The 23196-nt window shown below is 53.2% G+C and overlaps 2 protein-coding genes and 1 pseudogene across 6 annotated transcripts; 1 reads left to right on the forward strand and 2 right to left on the reverse strand.

The window, feature by feature from the left end:
• Positions 1–2443: 2443 nt before the first annotated feature.
• LOC144286211 (small nuclear ribonucleoprotein F pseudogene) lies at positions 2444–3177 on the reverse strand (annotated as a pseudogene).
• A 5825-nt stretch (positions 3178–9002) lies between these two features.
• LOC144286636 (tubulin gamma-2 chain) lies at positions 9003–13649 on the forward strand. 2 transcript variants are annotated; one of them, XM_077853326.1, is made up of 11 exons: positions 9003–9280; positions 9561–9673; positions 9858–10025; positions 10337–10405; positions 10746–10825; positions 11238–11364; positions 11971–12057; positions 12179–12328; positions 12723–12875; positions 12967–13128; positions 13236–13649. In XM_077853326.1, the coding sequence occupies exons 1-11, from the start codon at positions 9232–9234 to the stop codon at positions 13479–13481; spliced, it is 1404 nt and encodes a 467-aa protein (XP_077709452.1). In that variant the 5' UTR covers positions 9003–9231; the 3' UTR covers positions 13482–13649. The 2 variants fall into 2 exon arrangements, with proteins under 2 accessions (XP_077709452.1, XP_077709453.1); XM_077853327.1 differs by having other exon boundaries at positions 9004–9280; positions 13253–13649.
• A 913-nt stretch (positions 13650–14562) lies between these two features.
• PLEKHH3 (pleckstrin homology, MyTH4 and FERM domain containing H3) lies at positions 14563–23039 on the reverse strand. Of its 4 annotated transcripts, XM_077853324.1 has the most exons (14): positions 22419–22553; positions 21826–22076; positions 20394–20449; positions 19956–20035; positions 19659–19850; positions 19416–19573; positions 19192–19312; positions 18165–18471; positions 17399–17606; positions 17058–17194; positions 16633–16765; positions 15983–16444; positions 15502–15693; positions 14563–14947 (listed from the first exon to the last, which is right to left on the reverse strand). In XM_077853324.1, exons 2-14 carry the CDS (start codon positions 21985–21987, stop codon positions 14774–14776), a joined length of 2382 nt encoding a protein of 793 aa, XP_077709450.1. In that variant the 5' UTR covers positions 21988–22076; positions 22419–22553; the 3' UTR covers positions 14563–14773. The 4 variants fall into 4 exon arrangements, 3 of the variants coding, with proteins under 3 accessions (XP_077709450.1, XP_077709451.1, XP_077709448.1); XM_077853325.1 differs by lacking the exon at positions 21826–22076 and having other exon boundaries at positions 17067–17194; positions 22419–23037; XM_077853322.1 differs by lacking the exon at positions 21826–22076 and having other exon boundaries at positions 22419–23037.
• Between the last annotated feature and the right edge of the window lie 157 nt (positions 23040–23196).

Consider the following 23196-nt stretch of genomic DNA (forward strand, 5'->3'; position numbering starts at 1 on the left):
CTGCGCCACCCAAGGATCCCCTATTTATTTATTTTAGAAAGAGAGAGAGAGAGCATGTTCCTGTGAGCAGGAGGAGGAGTGGAGGGAGAGGGAGAAGGTAAGGAGAAGGGAGGGAGAGGAAGAGGAAAAGAATCCCAGGCAGATTTTGTGCTGAGCATAGAGCCCAATGTGGGGTTCCATGAGGGCTCCATGAGGGTTCCATGTGGGGCTTGACCTCACGACGCTGAGATTATGACCTGAGCTGAAATCAAGAGTCTGATGTTTAACTGGCTGAGCCACCCAGGTGCCCTAAAATAAATCCTACATTTTAAGAAGTCCAGCTATGGTGCTGCTCCAGGATTGATTAATTTCATGGCTTAGCAATGTCATCTGGGACCCAGGTGCCTTTCATCTTTCTGCTCTAGCACCCTCAATACGATGGCTTATCCTCAAGATGCCCTCCTCTACACATTAAAAACCGACTGTAGCAGTTCCAGGTGCCATATTCAGACATGACAACACGCAGCTGAAGAACAGAGTGTGTCTCTTCCTGTATGTCTTTTTCTAATCAGGGAAGAGACCTTTCCCAGGAGCCCCCAAGAGCCTTTCCTCACATCCCCATTGACCTGAATTGCATCATATGTCCCTTCCTAAATCAGTCCTTGGCAAGGAAACTGTGATGACCATAATTGGCTTGGATTAATCAGGATTTATTGCCAAACCACTTGGAAGAAGAGTGGAATGCAGAACAAAATCAGGGCTCTGCCAGAAGTGAGTAGGCAACCCAACCTCACTGATACACACTGGTTTTTCTTCTGCTTTTGATTGCTCCTTCATTTTGTCTTTGCAATGCATGCTTTCTATTCTATTAGGTTCTATTCCAGTCCTCTTCCAGCCTAGGACCATCCCATTCCACGAATTTTCTCTGAGTGACCCTATTCACACCTATGGCCTTAACTGCCACTTAGGTACAGCTCACTCTCCATCTTAGAGCTTGCCATTTAGTTCTAGGCCTGAGAATTCTGTCACCTATGGTCCCCTAGCTCCATTTGGATATTTCCCAGGCCTCTCAAACTCAACCTGCATCCACACTCCTCTTGACTTCTCTGGGTCTCAGTAATCACCCAATGATTGAGACCTGTCCGCTCACACTCCTTCCTCTCCCTTACCCCCATTACATAATCAGTCATCTTGAAACTCCTAGAGATCCTCCCCCCTCAGTGTCTCTTGAATCGGTCCCCTTCTCTCTCTCTTTTTAAGATTTTATTTATTTGTTCATGAGAGAGAGAGAGAGAGAGAGAGAGAGAGAGAGAGAGGCAGAGACACAGGCAGAGGGAGAAGCAGGCTCCATGCAGGGAGCCTGATGTGGGACTCAATACTGGGTCTCCAGGAACATGCCCCGGGCAGAAGGGAGGCGCTCAACCACTGAGCCACCCAGGCATCCCTGGTCTCCTCCTCTCCAAACTTGGGCAGGGCCCTGCTCATTTCAGGCCTGGCTGGTAACCTTGTCCCTTGCTTTACTCCTCCATACCTGTGTTATTGATGCTGGAGGGATCTTTCTCCAGCCCAGTTCAGCAACCTTCAGCAACTTCCTGTTTTGCAAGGCACATCCAGGTTGGGTCTTGGCTGACTTCTCCAGTTCACTATCTGATACTTTCCTCCTTCACCCTAAATTCAACATACTATCTCTCACATCCAGCCTGCACATGTACTGCTTCTTCCACACCATCAGCCCCCCTCAACACATGTGCACACACACTCACCTTTTTTTCCTCCATGTGCACTTAAAAAAAAACTTTTGTTTTTTGACAAAACTTATTTTTGTCACCTACAATGTGTTGCCCACCTTTCATCCTGATGATAGACGTCTCTACCTTATATTATTAAAAATGGCTCTTTCGTGTTCCTTAACAGGGATAATGTAAGTTTATTTGAACACACCTCTATGGATGGACACATGGACAGCAAGGTTGCTTTTCAGCATTATAAACACTGCTGAAGCACACATCCCTATATATACATCTTGGTGCATAACACATGTCGCTAGTTATCAGGGACCCAGGTGATTCCTGGAAGCATAATTGCTTGGTCAAAGGTTATGTGATTTTACATATCCAGAGAACTGCTAGTTTATCCTCCAGAATGTATTCATTTAAACTTCCTTCCGTGGTGTATAAAAATACTGTATAAAAGCACTCATTTCTCAGAACCCTCATCAACACTAGATATCCTTAAATTTTATCTAATAGTTTGCCTTAAATTTGTATTTTTCTGATTACTAGTGAGACTATCATTTTACGTTTTTTATTTATCAAGAACCATTTATTCCTTTTACCTATTTTTTTACTATTTGTTTTCTTCTTCTTCTCCTTCTTCTCCTCCTCCTTCTTCCTTTTTTTTTCAAGTTGAAAAGAAATGTTTATTGTCTAGAAATATATATAAAAAACATTCCCCACAAAAGATGCTATTCTCTCACTTCCCCATCTTCTTACTCTTCTTCACACCCCTGATATAAAGGACATTATGACACCTTATTAAAACTTCACCCAAATGTCCAGACAACGCTCCATCTATGTATTCTTCTGTGTTTGCAAGCTGCATGTTCATATAGCCATCTACAGACACAAGGTAGCCTTTGTACTCCATTCCCCACTTCAGTTTCACCGTTACTGGCTTTCCTGTTAATCCATTCAGAAAAGGTTTCGGATTGTCATTGCGACCACAAGCCAATGCTGCAGGCCGCACGCCGCTGACCCAGCTATAGTCCGTCCCTCGTGACGGGAGTAACTCCGGCCCAGTGTGAACTGCAAAGCTTCCCCCTTTTTTCTTTTTTATTAAGAAACTCTACCCCAGGGGTGCCTGGGTGGCTCAGTTGATTAAGCATCTGCCTTGGGCTCAGGTCATGATCCCAGAGTCCTGGGTCCAGCCATGCATCAGGCTCCCTGCTCAGTGGGGAGCCTGCTTCTCCCTCTTCCTACTGCTACCCCTGCTTGTGTACTCTCTCTGTGTCAAATAAATAAATAAAATTTAATTTAATTTAATTTAAAAAAAAAAGGCTAACCCCCCTGGGGTCATAGGATCCCAGTCTCAAAAAAAAAAAAAAAAAAAAGGATCCCAGTCTCATAAACTGAAGCTGCTCTAACTAGCTTTCTTCCCCCCAACCCCTAACACCTCATATCGCACCTTTCCACACCTCATACCTCTGCCTCTTTACCTCCCCCAACACACCTGTGCTCCTGTAGGCCAAGTGTCCAAGAAAGGCCAGAAATGAAGATACAGCCAAAATAATGTTTTACCCAACCTCGAATCTCAAATAGAGGCTTAGGACATATAACAAACTTGTTAGTTTACAAATGCTGCATTTATTATCAGAGTCAAGCCAAAGCCTCAGACAAAGGAATGCCACATCCCACTATATTATCGTAGCCTGGATCAGAGAACATGGAGCCAAGCAAATTGAACTCAGCACTCCATAATCAAGCCATGGGTGATGACCTTGAGACTCTGGATCTGAAACCCATGAGAAAGACCATGAAGCTGGCCCTTTTGCTCAATCTCAATAGAAGTGAGATCTGAAAAGGTATCTGTAGGACTGTGATAAATAATTAGGTTTTAAATTTTTTGAAATTTATTCAAAGCCACCACTCATTTTGCTTTTACCCTGAATAAGATCTTTCGTCTGTAGCAACAGCCTAGTTTTACCTCAGATTTGACTGTGTAGGGATAATCACAACAGTGGCTGGTGTATGTTGAATGTTTTCTATGAGTCTGGCACTATGCTAGATGCTCATGTGTTATCTCATTGAATCAACATGGATGGGTCAGTTCTCAGCAGAAATGGAAAGTATAATCCACTGATAACTGGGAGGATTTACATTCAGTTCTCTATGTAGGTGTGTCTCCAACCCATTTCCAAGGGTGAGGAGGAGCCTCTGGCTGGTCAGAGATGAATTCTTCGAGAAAACCCACCTCACAATTTCTCCAACTCAGATCAAGTCACACATTCTAACCTGTTTGCCTATAAACTAGGATTTGAAGGAAGTTTTCCCACTTTAGAGAAGCTAGAAGGAGGAGCAAGGCACTGTTACTAATCATAAGAAAATGTTGAAATTAAACTCCCTCATCTCACAAGTGTTCATAAACTGCTTACAGCGTATTATTTTAAAGGAACAGACAGCTGTTCCAGACTCAGAAGGAGGGCAGGCTTGGCAAGTTTACTCTCATCTTAGAGATGAGAGCCTTCCTCTTCACCTGGGCACTTAGAGTGGAGCCTAGCAGAGCCTCTGAAGACAGTCAGCCCTTAGGAGCAGTTCTGTCAGGGGAAGGGAGCCCCAAGGAGGAGCTCAGACTTCCAAGGGAGCACTCAGACCCTTCCTGAAAGGGTGAGGCTGCCCGTCCTTCTGGGGGACACCCCCAGCAGCCTGGCCCAAGTAGAGGAAGTGGGCTGGGAGGCTGGAGTGGGGTGAGGGGAGGGAAACAGAGCAGAGGCCTCAGAGGGGACAGGCCTGGGGCAAGCCAGAGTTTTCTAAAGAAGCCCAGAGGATTCTTGGCGGCCAGGGCTGGAGAGTGGCCGAGTTCTCATAAAAAAAGAGAAAGTGAGAGAGAAAAGAAAACAAAAAACTTCGTCTGAGCATGATTCCTGGCAGTGGTGTCTTTGCCAGTGTCTCTGCACTAGCTCCCAGAGAAAGCTCACCAGACAGGGACAGACAGACAGCCCAATGGGGCAGAAGAGCAGCTAGAAGCCAGCCCACATCAGAGTGGAGACTAGAATGTTCTAGGGGTGGGGAGACTGCACCCACTCTTCAGCAGTTGGCTTGGGGACCATTGGCCATCCATATGGAAAAGATAAAGTGGATCTCTATGCTACAGTAGGCCTCCAAATAAGTTCCAGAAGAACTAAAGAACTACAGGGTGTTTTGCTCAGGACAAACTATGCTCAGAGACTGAGTTTGTCTTTGCCAATCATTTCTTTAACACAGGTTCACTGTAAGAATTATAATTTATAATGATAATATTTCACAAGCCAATAGCATACAAGATAATGTCTCTTAATACACCAAAAAAGAAATAACATATTCCAAACCAATGAGTGATTAATTACATTATTGCTCAGGCAAAGGGAAGATGAAAGAAATAAAGTCCAATAGTAGTTGGGATATATCTTTCTGAGTTGGTTCTTGATACTGTCAGTCCTTCCAACTAAAATCTGGGTATCCTAAAAAAAATAAATAAAAAATAAATAAATAAAATAAAATCTGGGTATCAGGGCAGCCCGGGTGGCTCAGCAGTTTAGCGCCACCTTCGGCCAGGGGCGTGATCCTGGAGTCCCAGGATGAGTCCCATGTCGGGCTCCCTGCATGGAGCCTGCTTCTCCCTCTGCCTATGTCTCTGCCTCTCTCTCTCTCTCCCTCTGTCTGTCTCTCATGAATAAATAAATAAAATCTTTTTAAAAAAATAAAAAATAAATAAAATCTGGGTATCAGCTGCCTGCTTCGGTAGGTCACTCACTGCTGGGGCACGTAGCTAGTGGAAGACAGTGCCAGTGTTGGCAGGCAACTAGCTGCTCTGAAGATTATTACTGCAGCGGCTGCTACGCAGCTTGCACCATCACTACCTAGGAGAAGTAGCCTCACTAAGGCAGAAGCAGTGTCCCTTCTCTTTCTGAGTCTGCTATGTGTTTTAACACCACTGCTGACCAAGGGAGCCTGGCAACAGCAAGAATAAGTGTCTCAAGATCTCCAGAGAACTATTTGTATCAGCAAAGAGTAGCCCTATCCAGGCCAAATACTTTTGAGTGGCTGGTCATACCTCATGGTTTTTATTTCTTTTTTAATTAATTAATTAATTAATTTTTAAAAAAGATTCTATTTATTTATTCATGAGAGACACAGAGAGAGAAGTAGAGACATAGGCAGAGGGAGAAGCAAGCTCCCTGTGAGGAGCCTGATGAGGGACTTGATCCCAGGACCCCAGGATCCGACCAGAGCCAAAGGCAGACGCTCAACCACTGAGCCACTCAGGTGCCCCATGAGGTTTTTAAAGTTTAATAGTCCACCATGTGATGGGCCCCACAGCAAGCTGTTACCATGGTGTCGATGACGTACTGGTCCTCTCCACTCCAGGTGCTAGAGTTCGATAAGAAAGTTCTAATATCCAACTTCAAAACAATTTCATGAAAACAAGTTCGAACCACAAACAACTTTGTCCAAACTAGTTTTCAAATCGTGGATTTGAAATCATAACAAGTCAGTACACAACACAAGGAACAAGCAAAACAACTATGGGGCATTTGAAAAAAAAAAAAAAACATAAAAGGACAGATTTATGATACTGGGAAAGGGGATGATTTCTTTTTTTTTTTTTTTTTTTTAATATGATAGTCACAGAGAGAGAGAGAGAGAGAGGCAGAGACATAGGCAGAGGGAGAAGCAGGCTCCATGCACCGGGAGCCCGACGTGGGATTCAATCCCGGGCCTCCAGGATCGCGCCCTGGGCCAAAGGCAGGTGCTAAACCGCTGCGCCACCCAGGGATCCCGATTTCTTTAACAAGGTATAAAACATACAAAACAGAAAGGGAGGGATCCCTGGGTGGTGCAGCGGTTTAGCACCTGCCTTTGGCCCAGGGCGCGATCCTGGAGACCCAGGATCGAGTCTCACGTCGGGCTCCCGGTGCATGGAGCCTGCTTCTCCCTCTGCCTGTGTCTCTGTCTCTCTCTCTGTCTCTGTCTCTGTCTCTCTCTCTCTCTCTGTGTCTATCATAAATAAATAAATAAAATCTTAAAAAAAAAGGTTTAAAAAACAAAGCAAACAAACAAAAAAACAGAAAGGGAAAGAATAACTATCTGCATAAAAATCTTCTCTATCTCAAAAGACCCTGTATGCAAAATATAAAGACAAGCCATAGAGCAAGTGACGATATTGGTAACCCATACAACCAAGAAAAAAATTCGTAGATATCTTATGTTTAAAAGAAATAGCCTAATAGGAAAATGGACAAAAGATATGAACAGGCAATTCTGAAGACTCTAACAACCACAACAAATCAAATCAACCTCCCTTGTAATGTGATGAGATTGTTATGGAAATTACAATCATGAGATCTCATTGGGCATCTATGGGATGGACAAAAATTAAGATCTGATAAACCAAGTGTGGATGTGGGCATAAGGAAATGGAAACTCCTTTGCTGATAAGTGTAAATGGTACAACCATCTAGGAAAAAATACGTGAAAACTTCTAAAGTTTGTAAGCCTTCTAAAGAAGATGCACATGCCAGTGGTAGAGATCTTTTCCTTCATGTTCAGAAGTGACCAATCCTGTATTCCTTCTATGTAACAGGGGATAACTACAAATGATCTAATCACCTCTATGTGGGAATAGAGTATACAATTTTATTCATCCAGTGAAATACTATAAAGCAGTTAAAAACAATGAAATAAATCTATATGTGTCAACATTGCTAAATCACAAAAATCTAATGTCGGATAAAAAAAAGCAGGTTACAATAGTATACTGATACCATTTACATAAAATTTCAAAACAAAAACCATATAATAAAAAATCATTCTTGTATATTTAAATTTTTCAGTAATTTAAAATAAAACAGAGGGGCGTCTGGGTGGTTCAGTCAGTTAAGCATCAGACTCTTGATTTTGGCTCAGCTCATGATCTCAGGATCATGGGATCAAGCCCTGGGATTGAGTCCTGTTTTGGGCTCCACGCTCATCAAGGAGTCTGCTAGAGGGACACCGGGGTGGCTCAGCAGTTGAGTGTCTACCTTCAGCTCAGGGCGTGATCTCGGGGTCCAGATGGAGTCCCACATTGGGTTTCTTGCAGGGAGCCTGCTTCTCCCTCTGCCTATGTCTCTGCCTCTCTCTCTCTGTCTCTCATGAATAAATAAATAAAATCTTAAAATAAACAAAAAGGAGTCTGCTTGAGATTCTCTCCCCCTCTCCCTCTGCACCTCCCTGCCCTGCTCTATCTCTCAAATAATCTTTAAATGAATTTAACAAAATAAAATAGAAACCACAATGAGAATACCACTTCAAAAAAAAAAAGAGAATACCACTTCACACTCATTAAGATGGCTATTATTAAATAAATAAATAAATAAATAAATAAATAAATAAATAGAAACAAATGTTGGTGAGAATGTGGAGAAATTGGAACCCTTGTGCATTGCTGGTGGGAATGTAAAATAGTGCTGCCACTATAGAAAATGGTGCAGCAATTCCTCAAAAAATTAAACATAGAGTTACCATATGATCCAGCAATTCTGCTTCTGGGTGAATACAGAGAATAACGAATAACTAAAAGCAGAGACTCAAACTTCTTTGTACAATCATGTTCAGGGCAGAATTATTCACAAAAGTCAATAGGTGGAGGCAACCCCAGGGTCCATCTACAGATGAATGGATAAACACAAAATGTGGCATATACATATAATGGAATATTATACATCCTTAAAAAGGAATGAAATTCTGACACATACTACAACATGAAGTTACTTGAGGACATTATGCTAAATAAGTTAAACACAAAAGGACAAATACTATATAATTCCCACTTATATAAGATGCCTGGTCCAAATCATAGAGATAGAAAGTAGGATGTTGATGGGGATGAGAATGGAGAGTTACTATTTTAATGGTACAGGGTTTCAGTTTGCAAAGGTGAGAAAGTTCTGAGGATGAATGACAGTGATGGTGACGGAACAGTGTGAATGTACACTACGCCACACCACTGTACAAAGAAAAACTATTAAAATGATAAATTTTATTTTAAGTATACTTAATTTAAAAATAGAAATTGAAAATTGAAAAAAAGACTGGCTTAAAGTCAGCCCCTTTGTCCAAAAAAGCCACCAACCCGCTCACCTACTTGCAACGCCCAGCCGCCAGGTACACCTGGACCGCCCCTCCCCGCCCCCACACCCGGGTCCCTACCCCCGCAGCCCCAACTAGTCTCACTGCGCAGGCGCGGAGCTGGGGGGGGGGCAGAAGGGGGCGTGGCCTCGCACTGCGCCTGTGCCGAATTCCCAGCTGTAAGTGTTGTGGGGGAAATGATGTCCAGGTTGGGCTCCCCAGTCCGGCAGCAGCAGGGAGGCCCGCACTGCACACGCGCAGACCGACTCCCCGAGTCAAAAGACTGAGAGCGCGCGCGCTCCCCACGTCCTGCGAGCCCGGCTGCCAGGCATTCGTCTCCGCCGTGACTCCCGCCGGGCCGGGCTGGCGAGCCCACGTCTGAAGAGCGATGCCCCGGGAGATCATCACCCTGCAGCTGGGCCAGTGCGGCAACCAGAGTGAGCGAGCGAGCGAGCGCCGGGCCCCTTCCAGTCTCCAGTTCTGCCCCTTCGGGCCCCACCCAGTGCTTGGCATCCTCCAGGTCCCCTTTCCCTTCCATGAACCCCTTGCCCTATTGCGCATGAACACGCCCCCAGATGGAGAGCCGCGCCTGGGCTGTGACAGCTCCCAGACCAGGTGTCTTGGGTCCAGCCTCTGAATGTGCCAGCCTCTGAGCCTGACCCTGGGCTCCTGAGGCCTTCTGACTAGGAGACCCAGGCATCTCTCCCCATCCCCCAGTTGGGTTCGAGTTCTGGAAACAGCTGTGCGCCGAGCATGGTATCAGCCCCGAGGGCATCGTGGAGGAGTTCGCCACCGAGGGCACTGACCGCAAGGACGTCTTTTTCTACCAGGTGCCCCTAGCGACTTGGCCAGGGGGCCTGTAGGGAAGGGCAGCGGCCTGGTACTGGGAAGCCCGCTGGGCAGAGGAGCCAGGGTGACTGGCTTGAGGAGGGAGGGCAGACAGGAGCCAGAGTTGGGAGGATGGAAGACTGGGCCTTTGCTGACTCGGCTCCCCTCCTGGGCTCCCCTTGACAGGCAGACGATGAGCACTACATCCCCAGGGCAGTGCTGCTGGACCTCGAGCCACGGGTGATCCACTCCATCCTCAACTCCCCCTATGCCAAGCTCTACAACCCAGAGAACATCTACCTGTCAGAGCATGGAGGAGGAGCTGGCAACAATTGGGCCAGTGGATTCTCACAGGTATCTGGGTGGCCATCCCAGAAACCCCTGATGTTCCCTCCCCAGGGCAAGGCAGGCTCAGGCAGCCTGGGGATTTGACCAGACCAGATTGACAATAATAAGAGACAAAGGGATAACCTGACAGGAGGGACAGCCAGGGAGAGGTTTATATAAACTGCAAATCATTTGCAAAGTCGCTCTTTAGGGTTGAAGGTCACAGCTGAGGTTTTGCTTGAGGGTGGCAGTGGTGTCCCAGGGTAGAGTTCTTGGTACTGAAAAGATACTCCCCAGAACCTTCATTTTGACTCTCCCTCCCATGTCTCTCTATACAGGGTGAGAAAATCCATGAAGATATTTTTGACATCATCGACCGAGAAGCCGATGGAAGTGACAGCTTAGAGGTGAGACACTGTCCTGCTGAAGGAAAAACAGGGCTGAAAAGTGCCAGGGAAAGGTCAGGAGGTAGCCTAAACAGGTGGTGTGATGGGGGCAATTCTATTCAAAACTAATTTTTATGAGTATCATATGTGAGATAGTGAGGTACAGTACTTGTCCTCAAAGAGATCCTAATCTGGATAGCATCAGCTCCTTAGGCACGAGTCTTCTTTCCTAAGGAGCGTCAGCCTGGATGGACGCAGAAGAAGCCTAGAGACCTGAGTGTGTTGGGAGTGGGGAATGAGACCAGCCTGAAGCCTCTCCCACACATCCCTGGAGACTGCCTCTCCATCCCTCCCCATGCAGGGCTTTGTGCTGTGTCATTCCATTGCTGGGGGGACGGGTTCTGGCCTAGGCTCCTATCTTCTCGAACGACTAAATGACAGGTAAGCCTGTGTTTGGGGAGAGGGCATTAGCCCTGGTTGCCTGGGTAAGGTCTTTCTTTTTTGTCACTTTTTTCTCTTGGACTGGAAGGCCTGGCACAGTTGCTTTGAGTTATTGGTAGGAACAGAGCCTGGCCATCCAGGGAACATCTTAGGAACAGTAACTCCCACGAGGGGGTTTACTTAGGGAGAGGAGGGACTACAGGGTTTGGTGGTTTTGATGCTTTAATTTTATTCTTTCTGGCGCCTGGGCTCTGAACACTCAATTCTGCCTTAACCCCCCTTTTGTACCAAGAGTTTCATGGCACTTGGAAAGGAATGCCCTGTTATCTCTAGAGAAGATCAAAATGGGTGGTGATGGGAGTCCTTCCAATTCACTGTGTCGCGTTCCCCTTTCCCTCTTCTTCACGCCCAGGTACCCCAAGAAGCTGGTGCAGACATACTCAGTGTTTCCCAACCAGGACGAGATGAGCGATGTGGTGGTCCAGCCCTACAACTCCCTGCTCACACTCAAGAGGCTGACTCAGAACGCAGACTGTGTGGTGAGCACCAGAGAAGGGAGTGGAAGGGCTTTGGTCCACCTCCTCAAACCAGTGAGAAATGGACACCCTGCCTTTCCCAAGCCCCTACCCAGAGAACAGAGGACCATCAAAGCCATACCCAGTGGCCCAAATTATGAACTTAGGACTTGACCCCTTTAGACAGTAACGCTCTCAAGAAAGTGTACACTCCTTGACATATGTCCCCAGTTAGCCTATTTAATGCCTACTCATGCTTAAATTCTCAGCCCAAGGGTCACTTTCTTAGTCAAACCTTCCCTGACCACCCATTCAAAGGTCAAATTCCTTTGTGCATATTTCAGACTATACTTTTCTATAGACCTGGTGAGAGGGACAGACCATGCTGTTTAATTCTCCATGGTATCTCCAGAGCCAGGCACAGTGCATGGCACATGAGGATAATGAAATTTGTTTACTGGATGGTAGAAAAGTGTCTTGTGATGTGCCAGGGACAGTATTTTCCTTTTTAAGTTAACACATCTACTTCCCGATTTTGGAGTTGAGAGAGGGTTAAGCTAATAACTTATCTCTCTGCCCCCTTTCTCCTCAAAAAGGTGCCGTGACCCTCTTCTGTCCCCCCCCCCCCAGGTGGTGCTGGACAACACAGCCCTGAACCGGATCGCCACAGACCGTCTGCACATCCAGAACCCGTCCTTCTCCCAGATCAACCAGCTGGTGAGCCCCCACTCCTGGACTCGCTGGGCTGGAACCCCTCCTTGTTGGAGTGCCACCTCAGGAAAGGAGCCCCACCCCACCCCCCAGGCCAAGGCCCATGCTGTGGCACTGCTGTCCCCAGGTGTCCACCATCATGTCGGCCAGCACCACCACCCTGCGCTACCCCGGCTACATGAACAACGACCTCATCGGCCTCATTGCCTCGCTCATTCCCACTCCTCGACTCCACTTCCTCATGACTGGCTACACCCCGCTCACCACGGACCAGTCGGTAGGAGCAACCCTAGCAGCCCCCACCCTATCCTTTCCCTCCCCCTGCTGCCCCCGGAGGGAGGCTCTGTGTTCTGGGACTGGCACAGACTGTCCAGCTTCAAGCTGACTTGCTCTCCTCTTCCCTCTGCCTCTGGCTCCCTGCAGGGCTCGGGCTCTGTGGGGTCTGCTGATGATCCTGCACCCAGGGTCAGCGGGGAAGGGGTAGGGGTCAGGGGAGGCTGACCTTGCTGAGCTGGGGATGGCTAAGGTTCCTGGTCCCACAGCAGAGGCTCAGTGTAGACCTGAATCTCGGGACACTTCCCAAGGAGAACAATTAGCCCGAGTCTGGTGGGGTCAGGCACTGACTGTGCCCTGAGTGCTGGCCTGGTCCCTGTGGCCTCCTCTCCCCTCAGGTGGCCAGCGTGAGGAAGACCACGGTCCTGGATGTCATGAGGCGGTTGCTGCAGCCCAAGAACGTGATGGTGTCCACAGGCCGGGATCGCCAGACCAACCACTGCTACATCGCCATCCTCAACATCATCCAGGGGGAGGTGGACCCCACCCAGGTAGGTGAGACCCCTTCGTGCCACCCCCAGAACCCACAGGGTAGAGGAGAGGCTACCACCACCACTGCTGTGTCCACCCCCTCCCCGCCAGGTGCACAAGAGTCTGCAGAGGATCCGGGAACGGAAGCTGGCCAACTTCATCCCCTGGGGCCCTGCCAGCATCCAGGTGGCCCTGTCAAGGAAGTCTCCCTACCTGCCTTCGGCCCACCGGGTCAGTGGGCTCATGATGGCCAACCATACCAGCATCTCCTCGGTGAGCCTAATCTCCTGGTCTTTGACGACTCTGTTCCACTAGCCACTCTTATCATTCTGCCCCATTCCATTCCAGCTCCTTATCTCTCACTGGTTTCCATCCTGGAGATTTCTATCTCTTTCAGCTCTTTGAAAGTTCCTGCCAGCAATATGACAAGCTGCGGAAGCGGGAGGCCTTCCTGGAGCAGTTCCGCAAGGAGGACATCTTCAAGGAGAACTTTGACGAGCTGGACACCTCAAGAGAGGTTGTGCAGGAACTCATCGACGAATACCATGCAGCCACACGGCCAGACTACATCTCCTGGGGCACCCAGGAGCAGTGACTTCCTCCCCACCACTTCCCCTAGACAATAAGCATAGTTCCCATAATGCCTGGTCCCTGTGACCCAGATTCCCCTCACCAGAAACCTTTCTAGGTTCATCTCTGGCCCAGGAGCTGGCCCTACTTCCTCCCTTCTCTGCCCTGACCCTTGATATGCTTGTTTAGCTCTAATAAAGTAATAAAGATTTGTGGTGAATACAGTCAGGGCTCAGTTATAGATATAGTTAGGGCTTGGTCTGTGAATATGGAGGGTGATCCATCTTCCCTCCCAGTTCCCAGACACGTGGCCTTTACATACTCTAGGTTCTTCCCACTAGTCCATGTCTTAGTGTGGTCACTGGTCTCATCAGCGTACTTGCCTAGAACTAGGCTGCTTTGCTGGAGTAAGCCCTACCTTGCAAGATTACAGAGGGTTGCTGAGGTCTGCTCTGTTCTCAGTGCCTAAGCTCCTGCCCCAGGGTGGATCAGTATTGCCCCAGACTCTTCCACTCAGGGAACAGCCTGTGGGGGCTAGTGCAGGAGGGCCTGCAGCATTCTGAACATGTCAGGAAACCTGGGACTCTGGATTCCCAGAGCCCAAGGCCATCAGGTCCTTAGGGACGCAACCCAACTCAAACTAACTTGATAAAGCAGGAGCAGAACTCAGGAGTAGGGCTTAGCCCATCCCGATAAGGTGTTTATCTGTGCCAGAGAAGTTCTTGGGTCTGATCCTGCCCCAAGCTTCTCTCCATTCCAGACCCAGAGCAGTAATGGACCCAACCAGGGCCCAGAAGCTGGATACCAGGGTAGGAACTGGGTAGTGCTGATTCTGATGACTCATTGCCTTCCGGCCTCAGGGACGCCAGGAGGCCACCCCTATGCCACTCAATGGAGAAGTGAGTGTGAGTAATTGCCAGCTTCCAAAACTGCCCTGTTGCCTGCCCCACCCAGCACCCTGTGGCAGCCTGCTGGCTAGGAGGAGGTTAAATCCAGAAGGTCAAGGAGGGTGGAACCCTGTGGTGTCCAGACTCCCCTCAGTGCTGGTAAAAGCCCAGAGTGTGGGCGTCCCCAGGGGTGGAGCTCTGAGCTATGGGGCTCTAACTTGTCCCACGGACAACACTCCCACAGGAAGAGTTTGTGTAAATAAGGATTTTTTTTTTTTTTTTGCTTCTCTTCTACAAATAAATTAAAAAACAAACTAGAAAATTGTCTGCACCCATTGTAGCCCTTGGGTGTGGGGTATGCCCTGTCCCTGCAGGGCCAAAGGGTCCATGGTTCCCTCAAATCTCAGAGCAGTCCAGGGCCAGGCTGGAGGCAGAAGGGAGGTCATGACCTCTTGGCCGGCTCAGTGCTGCAGCTGCCCCAAACAGCCAGACTGTCCCTGGGGCTCGTCCAGGCCCGGGCGCTGGCTGGGAGGGGAGGTGTCTGGCAGGTCTTGGCATGGAGAAGGGCTGCTGCAGGGCCTCTCGGGGGAGGGATTGGGCAAGTAGGCATTCACCAGCTGCATGATCTCTTCCACCTAAGAGAGGGCAGAGGGCAGTAGGGGCCGTGGGGTTTTCCTTTGTCTCATCCTTCACCCAGGCTCCTCACCTTACAAGAGCTGCACCCCCTGCCACCTTTCCCTCCTCGACACCGACACCGTGCTCTCCCTCACTCACTCTGCACCAGTCACACCTGTGTCTTTCTGCTCTAAGATGCGATTGTCATCTCAGGGCCTTTACACCTGCAATATCCTCTACCTGGAATGCTGTTCCCCCAGATCTTTCTGTGGCTAGCCTAAATGTCACCTGAGTATCCTTTCCTTACTGTCCTACCTAATGCTATGACACCCCCCACTCCCGCACTTTGTGTCACATTCCCCTTTCCTTGGTAGCATTTATAATCTTATATAGTTTTTGATTCCTTATTTAAAGTGTCTGACACTCCTGTTCTAATGTAAAGTCCTTGAGCTTGTCTTTGATCACTACTGGATCTTTGGTGCCTAGAGCTGTACCTGGCCCATGCTGTGTTTAATAAAATGTTTCTTGACATCCTTTCCTTCCCTTCCTCCTTCCACACCCTCTTCCCACTCACCTGGGGACTCTGCAGGAGGAGCTGGCTCTCTCCCACCCTCAGTGCCAGGGTGTGGGGGCCCATTAGCTGGCAGGCGGCCACGTGGCCATAGCTGACACTGTGGATGGGCTCTGTCTCACCGGGCCGGGAGAGGGACATGGCCTTGGCTCCCAAGCCCAGGCATAGCTTCTGTGGAGTGCCCCCACCAGGCTCCTACAGACAGATGAGTAGAGTCAGGGTGGAAGGAGGGGGCCTTGTGGCATTATTTTTAGTGGGGAAGTGGCTGTGAGCAGGGGGCTCCCCGGTCCTCTCTATGATCCACACTGCAAGGGGTTTAAGGCTCCGGAGAGGTGAGAGCCCAAGGGCCAGTGACTCCTGGGGTTTGAGATGGGCAGCTGTGCTGGGTGCAGGAGAGTGAAATGACCCACAGTGGGGCCTGTGGCTCTGGGGCAGAAGTGTAGGGCTTGGGCCACCAGAGTCCCCTCTCCCTTCTCCCCCTCACCGTGCTCAGCTCCAGAACGTCATACCGAGCAGCGCCGAACCCTGGACACTGCGCCGCCAGAGCCAGGTAGGCAGCCATGGCCTCAGCTCGGCCCATGCCGCGTAGCCGCTTCCAGCTGCCCAGCACAGCAGCCGCCGTGCCGGCGCCACCTCCTCCCTCGCGGGCCACGCTGCCCGCCGTGCCGCCGGCCCCGCCGCCGCGCCGGGTCCGCTCCGCCCGCCTCTTGGCCAGGCCCGGGCTCCAGATTGCCCCGGCCAGCAGGGCAGCGGAGGGGGGAGGCCTGGGGACTGGGCGGGGAGGGTCTTCCCGCGGCGGGGCCGGGGGCGGCAGCAGGCGGTCCAGGCGCGGCAGGGGCGCCCTCGGGGAGAAGTCTCGGTGCAGGCTCTGCAGACGCAGCGCCGCCAGGGCGCGCAGCGTGTCGTCGGGCGGGGGCGGCCGGCCGCGCAGCAGCAGAGCGTGAGCCTAGGAGGAGGCACTGGGTGTCAGCGCCGGAGAGGCGGCGAAAATACCTCGGGGTGCAAAGTCTGAGGTCTGGGTTCGAGTCAAGCCTCCTGCGAGGTCGCGGTAACTGTTAAATGAGACGGCCCGGAGAGGGAGGGATTCAGGCTCAGGGGCGTCTTTTGGGGGGCGTGAACGCCGGAGATGTTCACCTGCTCAAAGAGGAAAGGCAGTTCGTGACCATCTGGGGACAGCCCCTCAGGGTGCAGGGGCCCGTGAAGACGCAGACATAGTCTCCAACCGGAGTCGGCCGAGTCGTCCACCCCGGCTTCCTCCGCCGCCAAACTGCAGAAGAGAGAAGGACTCGATGCAGGGCAGAAGCGGGACCCGCTCCCAGGCGCTGGCCGCCGCTGGCGGGGGTGGGAGGAGGGGCGGGACCATACTGGGGGCGGGGCCAGATGTTTGGGACGCCGGGAAACCGGACGGCAAACCGCCCGCAGGCAGGGCCCCCCTGTGAACCAGCAAACGTGACTGTGCAGGGCAAGTAGCTGGCGCTCGATAAACGTTTGCACGGGGACTGACCGGAGCCGAAAGGCTGATGGGTTAAGGGAGAGCGGGGCTGGGGCTGGACATTTACTTCTCAAACCTGGTGAGCACGTCGGCCACGAGAGTACCCCCAGCCAGGGCTCGCTCCTGGGCCCCTCGCTGCTCGTACAGCGCGAAGGCGTTGCGGCTCCGGGCCAAGCCCAGCCTCCCTACCAGCTCTCGAGCAACCTGGAGGGGAGAAGGCACGAGGGGAAAGTCAGACCGCGCCGGGGTGTCGCCAGCTGGAGTGGTCTCCTAGTCCCGCCACACACACCCCTTACCCAAATGATGAATCTCAGACTTGGGTAAACCTAGGGTCCCAGGCACCAGATCAACCGGGCACGGGAAGCTGGGAGGAGGGGTTGAGGTTTCAGGGATCTTCTCTGGCCTTACCTCGCCCGCCGTGGTGTGGGAGTCTATGGTCACAGGGCAGGCACCAGCCCCGGGACAGTGCACGGTGCATAGCAGCTCCTGCCGTCGGCTCAGCGCTGAAATCTCTGCCAGCGAAGGCACCAGCTCGCGGCCACGCGTCCGGCCCAGCGCCTTCCGGATGAAGCGCGCATATTCCGCGAGTTCCGAGTCCGGTAGCGCCTGCTCCGTCCTGGGTTAGGGAAAACCGAGGACCAGAGCTCTGAGGGCTTACCTTCTCCCCCTCCCTGTCGGCGCCTTATTTGACCGTTTCTTTCTTCTCATGGATTTCCTTCCTGCCAACTCTTAAGTTGCTTGAAGGTAGCGACCAGTTCTCTTCCAAATTAACACTTGGAGCACTGAATGGAGCTGAATTGCTTTCTAAGGTCCTGACGGCTCGCTCCTAACTTACCCCTCCCATTTCCCTCATGATCCTCCTCCCGGTTGGCATCCAAAATCCAGCCCCATTCTGCTCTGCAGACTCAAAGCTCTGGCTGGACTGCCTCAGCCTGGAGGAAAAGCTGCCCTTCGGAATTCCTCTGCCCAAAGGAGGCACCTTTTGTGATTCCTCCGACCAAAAATGGCATATGACCTTGTAATTCCCACAAAGACGCTGTACATATTAGCAGCGGTCAAGTCTCTTCCCTTCTCTGGCTCTAAGTTCTCCACCCGCCAATTTGGCAAGGCCTGTTATTCTCTCCCAGGCCTGTAGCTCCCCTGCCTTGGCCTTACACCACCCCTCCCCTCTCACCTCTCCAGATGCCCCAGGAGGTGCCCCCGTACAGCTCCCCCAGGCCGGAAGGTGCAGCTCATGCACGTGAGGAGCTGCCAGTACCGAAGGGCTGCGGGGTCTTGGGTAGCTGGGGGCCCAGGGGGGCCTGCGGGACCCGAGGTCTGCTTAGCCAGCTGCAGGAAGAGCTCGTCGCGGAGCGCGGGCAGGTCCCGGCAGGTCTGGAGCACACCCTGCATCAGGGGCCCGGGGCGCCGCGCCCCCTCCAGCGCCTGCAGCGCCAGGAACAGCCGCACCGCCTCCTCGCGCAAGGGTGCGTAGCCCGGACCTGCGGGAGGGTGGGGGCGGAGGGACGGTTTGGAGAGGGGACACAGAGCTGGGCCCTGGAAGGAAGGCATGAACCAGGGAAAGGTCAGAGGGGTATAAGGGGACAGAGGGTATGGCAAGGAGAGGAGAGTACCAACGACAGGAAGAGTGAAGGGAAAGAAGTGCTCCCCACAGAGCCTCCCAGGCACCTCCCCCTCCAGAGCCACTAGGGCTACACTCAGAGTTGGTGAGCTTCAGGGCTTTACTCAAGAACACAGGTTTAAACCCCAGATTCTGTAATTGGGCACTATCAGGAGTCAGGAAAGGAGGGTTCTTCTCCCAGCTCCCCTTAATCTTCTAGTTTTAGGATCTGGACTAGTCACTATCCCTTTTTGGGAAGAGATATAGCTGCATGGGGCCAACGCTTTCTCCCAAAGTGCTGGTTCTTCCAGCAGTTGTAAAGGTAGTATAACAGGGTCTTCAGAATATAGTGGAGAATAGAGTGTAAGAACTCATGAAGGAATATCAGCAGTCAGAGTGAGACCCGTAGAGAAGGTAGTCGAAGGGGGACTATTTTCCTTTGCTGGCTTCTCTCTCTTCCATCCTGCGTACCAGTTTAGTCAGCTCCCATTCTCAGCCTTTTGAAAAGTGAGGGGCTGGGCCTCCTTTGGACTATTAAGTCTCTGTCAAGAGAGGCATTCAGATTCCTCATCCAAGGGCCTGGGGCCATGCCACCACTCACCTGGGGCGCTGACGCTGTAGGGCAGGGGTAGGAGGGGAGCATACAAGGCCCCACTGGTGTGCCTCAGAATTGGGTTCCTCCGGTAAATGAGGGCCACAGCTTCTGGGTCCCCACAACTCTCCTAGAAGCCAGGGAAGGAGTCACAGGGATGGATAAAAGGTCTCCCCAGAAAGCTTCTGAGTCCACCACCCTCCTCTATCTCCACAAAATCCCCTCTTTCACACCTGAATGTCCCTAAGCAGCAGCTGGGTAGGGGTTTCCAGTGGTGCCTTGGAGGCGATCACCTCTCGCAAGGCCACCCCCCAGCGCTCCGCCTCTGCCTGGCGAGGGGAGCAGAGCCGGACGCTGTGCTTCCGGCCAGACACCGTCACTGACCACAGACCTAGGGAAAGAGGCCGTGGAGGGCAATCAGAACCGGCTGGGGCCAATGTGCAGGGAGGCACAAGAGTCCCCACCAAGTCTCTTACCTGTCTCCTTGGGCCGGCGCTCGGGACCGGTCACAGAGCACAGGCTGGTGAGCACGAGGCTCCCGAGGCGTCGGGCCCCCTTCCCACTGCTGCTGAACTGGTCCAGGGAGTCCCGGGTGAGCACGAACCAGGCTCGGCGTGGGGGCAGCCAGGGACGAGCCCCTCCTCCGCGGGGCTCTCGGTACAGCCAACCTGAGGGGAGGACAGGGAGAAAAAGGAGATGAGCAGGAAATGACATTAGCCCCTTGAGGGTTGAGACTGGAACTTCCAGAGTGCATGAATGAGGTGGGTCCCCACCTTTCACGACGATGTCGGGGTCCTCCTCGGTCGGCCCCTTCTCCGGGATGAGGCTCCGTGTCTCCTCCCAGCTCTGCAGCCTGGGCCAGAGGGGAGGGAGGGTTGGGCGAGGCTGTCCTCCTGCACCCCGCCTCCAGGGGGCTCCTCAGTCGGGGCTCCCCAGACCGCAAGGGGAGTCTGCTCCCGGCCTGGACACCCCTCCCCCAGGCTGTGGGAATCGCTGGGCCGTTCTGACCTCGCACCAGAAATAGCCCAGACCCCCCCCCTTTCTCCCCGCGCCCCCAGTCGGACCGCCCCCCCCGGGACCCCGGCCAAACCACAGCGTCCGGCGTAAGGCCTCTCCCTTATTGCACAACCGCGGGAGGGCAGGCGGTGAGAATTGGGGTCCCGGGAACAAGCTGGGGGCTCCAGATCATGAGACGCAGGGGCCCAGCTCACCTGTCTGAGACTGGTCCGCTCCTCACTGGCTGAGTCAGTGTCACATCCAGGGGACCCTGGGGAAACAGGCGGGGGCAGCCCTCAGCATCAGAGCAGTCATCACAGGATGCCCACCGGCTTCTGCCCCCAGGACAAGCTGCTTGGGGGATTGAGGAATCAGCGAGTGGGGTCAGCACTGTGAGGGAGCGAGGGGAAGCCCCCCCAGATCATCCCTTTTACCAGTCTCTACAGAACAGTCCCAGCTAAGAAGGCAAGGCTCCCCCCTTGTCTCTGTTTCCCTTTGAAGATTTAAGTCAGGGCGGGACAGGGTGGAAAGAGCACTGTGCAAGGAGTCCAGTTGGGAACCCCGGTTCTAGCAACAGTCTGACCACTAACTTGAATCACTAACTGGCTGTGGAACCTTCACAGATCCTCTCAGTCTTTGGGCCCTAGCTTCCCCATCTCTTCAAAGACAGAGGTGGATGAAGCTCTTCTTGTTGGAAGTCACTCCCTTTTTCCCATTTCCCCTTTGCTGGCTGGCAGGCAGGTAGGTAGGTGGTGGGCATAGAGGTGGATGAAAGGAAGAGGGACTCTTTCAGTACAGGGCTTTCTCCAAGAACTTATACCCTTCCACAGACAACCCTGAGACCCTGTGGTAGGCAGAGACCCTGCCCCTTTGCTGGGGCTCAGGAAAGACAGGCTGAAATGGCACACACTCTCCAGGGGAGGTACAATTCAGGATTTTGCTTTCTCTCCCCTGCCCTGGAACTTCAACAGTAGACTAGGGTCTGAGAGAGGCCAGAAACCCATCCAGGAGCCAGGTCAGGCAGGAACTGTGCCATCGTCCCATCACGCCCAGACTGCTAAAGCCAGGAGGGGGAGGTGGGGGGGGGGCAGGGACACCTGTCCCCAAGCTCCGGGAGGGGGGTAGAGGTGGAGCATGAGGGAGGCAATGGCTGGTTCACAGAGCTGACCCTGCCCAGGCTGGAAGCTTGGGGATGCCTGGGTCCTGTGCCTTCCTGGAACAGATCCACCTTTTTTCTGGAGGGTCCAGGAGGAGTTCTTAGCCACACCACCGCGGGGGCAGGTGCTGACCACTTTCTTAGACCAACTCCCCTAATCGCAGTCCCCTGCTTCCCTCCCTCCACCCCCCTCTATATTTATCCGCCCTCCGCCTCCGCCAGGTGCTGGCGCCGGCCCCAGCGGCGCAGCCCGCCCCACCCGGGCACCAAGCCACCGGGCCTGCTGGGGACCCCTGAGCGGGGGATGGGAGCCTGACCCAGACCATAGCACAGGGGGGTTTGATTGCTGGTGTGCAGGGGAATTTAGGAGGGGACGTCAGTGGGGAGGTCTTCCAGATTAATCGAGCCTCAGTTTCCCCACCGAGAGGTTCCACAAAACTGGGGAGCCAAGTGTCCCTCACCATCCCCTCAGGATTCCCCAGGAGCCTCACCAGGGAGGGCCGAGAGTTCTGTCTTGAGTGGCAGGGTAATGACGAGGGGTCCTCGAAGAGTTGTGGCCCCCAGCTCCCTCTCCGTGGGGTCCCTGCCACGGACCCCAATCTGAGGATGCCTTCTCCCCCTCTCCCAGGTCCCCGCGGCGGGAGCTCCGGCATCTGGCCCCAGCACTCAGCGCTCACGAACTGGGAGCGGAGCGGACCCAGGCGTCCGAGCCGCCCAGCCGGCCTCGCCACATTCCTCGGCGCTGGCGGAGGCGGAAGGAGACGGGATGGGACGCGGGCCCGGCGGGGAAGGGAGAGGCAGGGCCAGGTCGGGCCACGCGTGACGCCTCCTCTGCCTCCGGGCCCCTAGCAGGTGGACAGCGCCCAGCATGCGGCGCGAGGCCCACAGGCACATCCCGAGCAGGGCTGCTCCTTAAGCTCCCGGGGGGGGGGGGGGGGGGCTCCTGGCCCCCAGGCAAAAACCTCTCCCACTTCCCCGTCCGCCCAGAGCACTGCATTTGGCTGGAGTCTGGAGCAGGATCGGACGTGACGGCCTGCTGTAGTGAGGGGGATTGAGACAAGGCTGCAACCCCCCAGGGACTTACCCTCCCGCCGCCCGCTGGACTCGGGGTCCGCAGCTCAAAGGTCTCCTCGTCCTCGTCCTCGTCCCCGTCCCCGCTAAGCTCGCCGTCCCCGTAGTCCCGGTGTAGAAGAGTAAAGCCTCGACGGCAGCAGAGAAGCCACCACAATCCCCCGGGGAGAGGCATCCGGGCGAGCAGCCGGGGGATGGGGGCGCGGGCAGCCGGGCCGAGCTGCAGGGGGTCGGAGAAACTGGCGGGGCTCCGACCCCAGCGGGGGAATGATGCGGCGGGATGAAGGCAAGGGAGAGGGGGACCAGGAGCAGGCAGTGTCTGGCTCTGGGGTGCAAGGGGTCGCTTGCTAGAGCCTGCAGGGGGCTCGGTGTCTGGGTCCCCGGAGGGGGAGGGGGAAAGCGTCCAGGGCTGGGGGGGGGGTAGCAATGTCCGGAGCTGGGAAGTAGTGTCCGTTGTAGTGTCCAGCCCTGTGGGGGGCAGTGTCCGGTGCAATCTCCGAGGTGGGCAGTTGTCCAAGCTCCAGGGAGGGTCGTGTCCGGTAGGGTGTCCGGTGGCCGGGGCCCGGGCCGCGCGCGCTGCGCTCCCTGCAGCCCCGGGACTGGCGCGCTAGGGGCGCGAGCACAGCGCCGGGACCCCGCCTCCCCAACCCCCTCCCCTCTCAGCCCCCCCCCTTCCCTCTTCTTTCTCTCCTCCCTTCTTTACAGGGCAGGGTGTAGTTTTCGTCACAGCCTCCCCTGCCCAATCCCTGTGCCTGGCGCCGGGCGCGGCCACCAATCAGGCCACTGAAACC

Source organism: Canis aureus, chromosome 16, assembly GCF_053574225.1.
Source record: "Canis aureus isolate CA01 chromosome 16, VMU_Caureus_v.1.0, whole genome shotgun sequence".
NCBI lineage: Eukaryota > Metazoa > Chordata > Mammalia > Carnivora > Canidae > Canis > Canis aureus.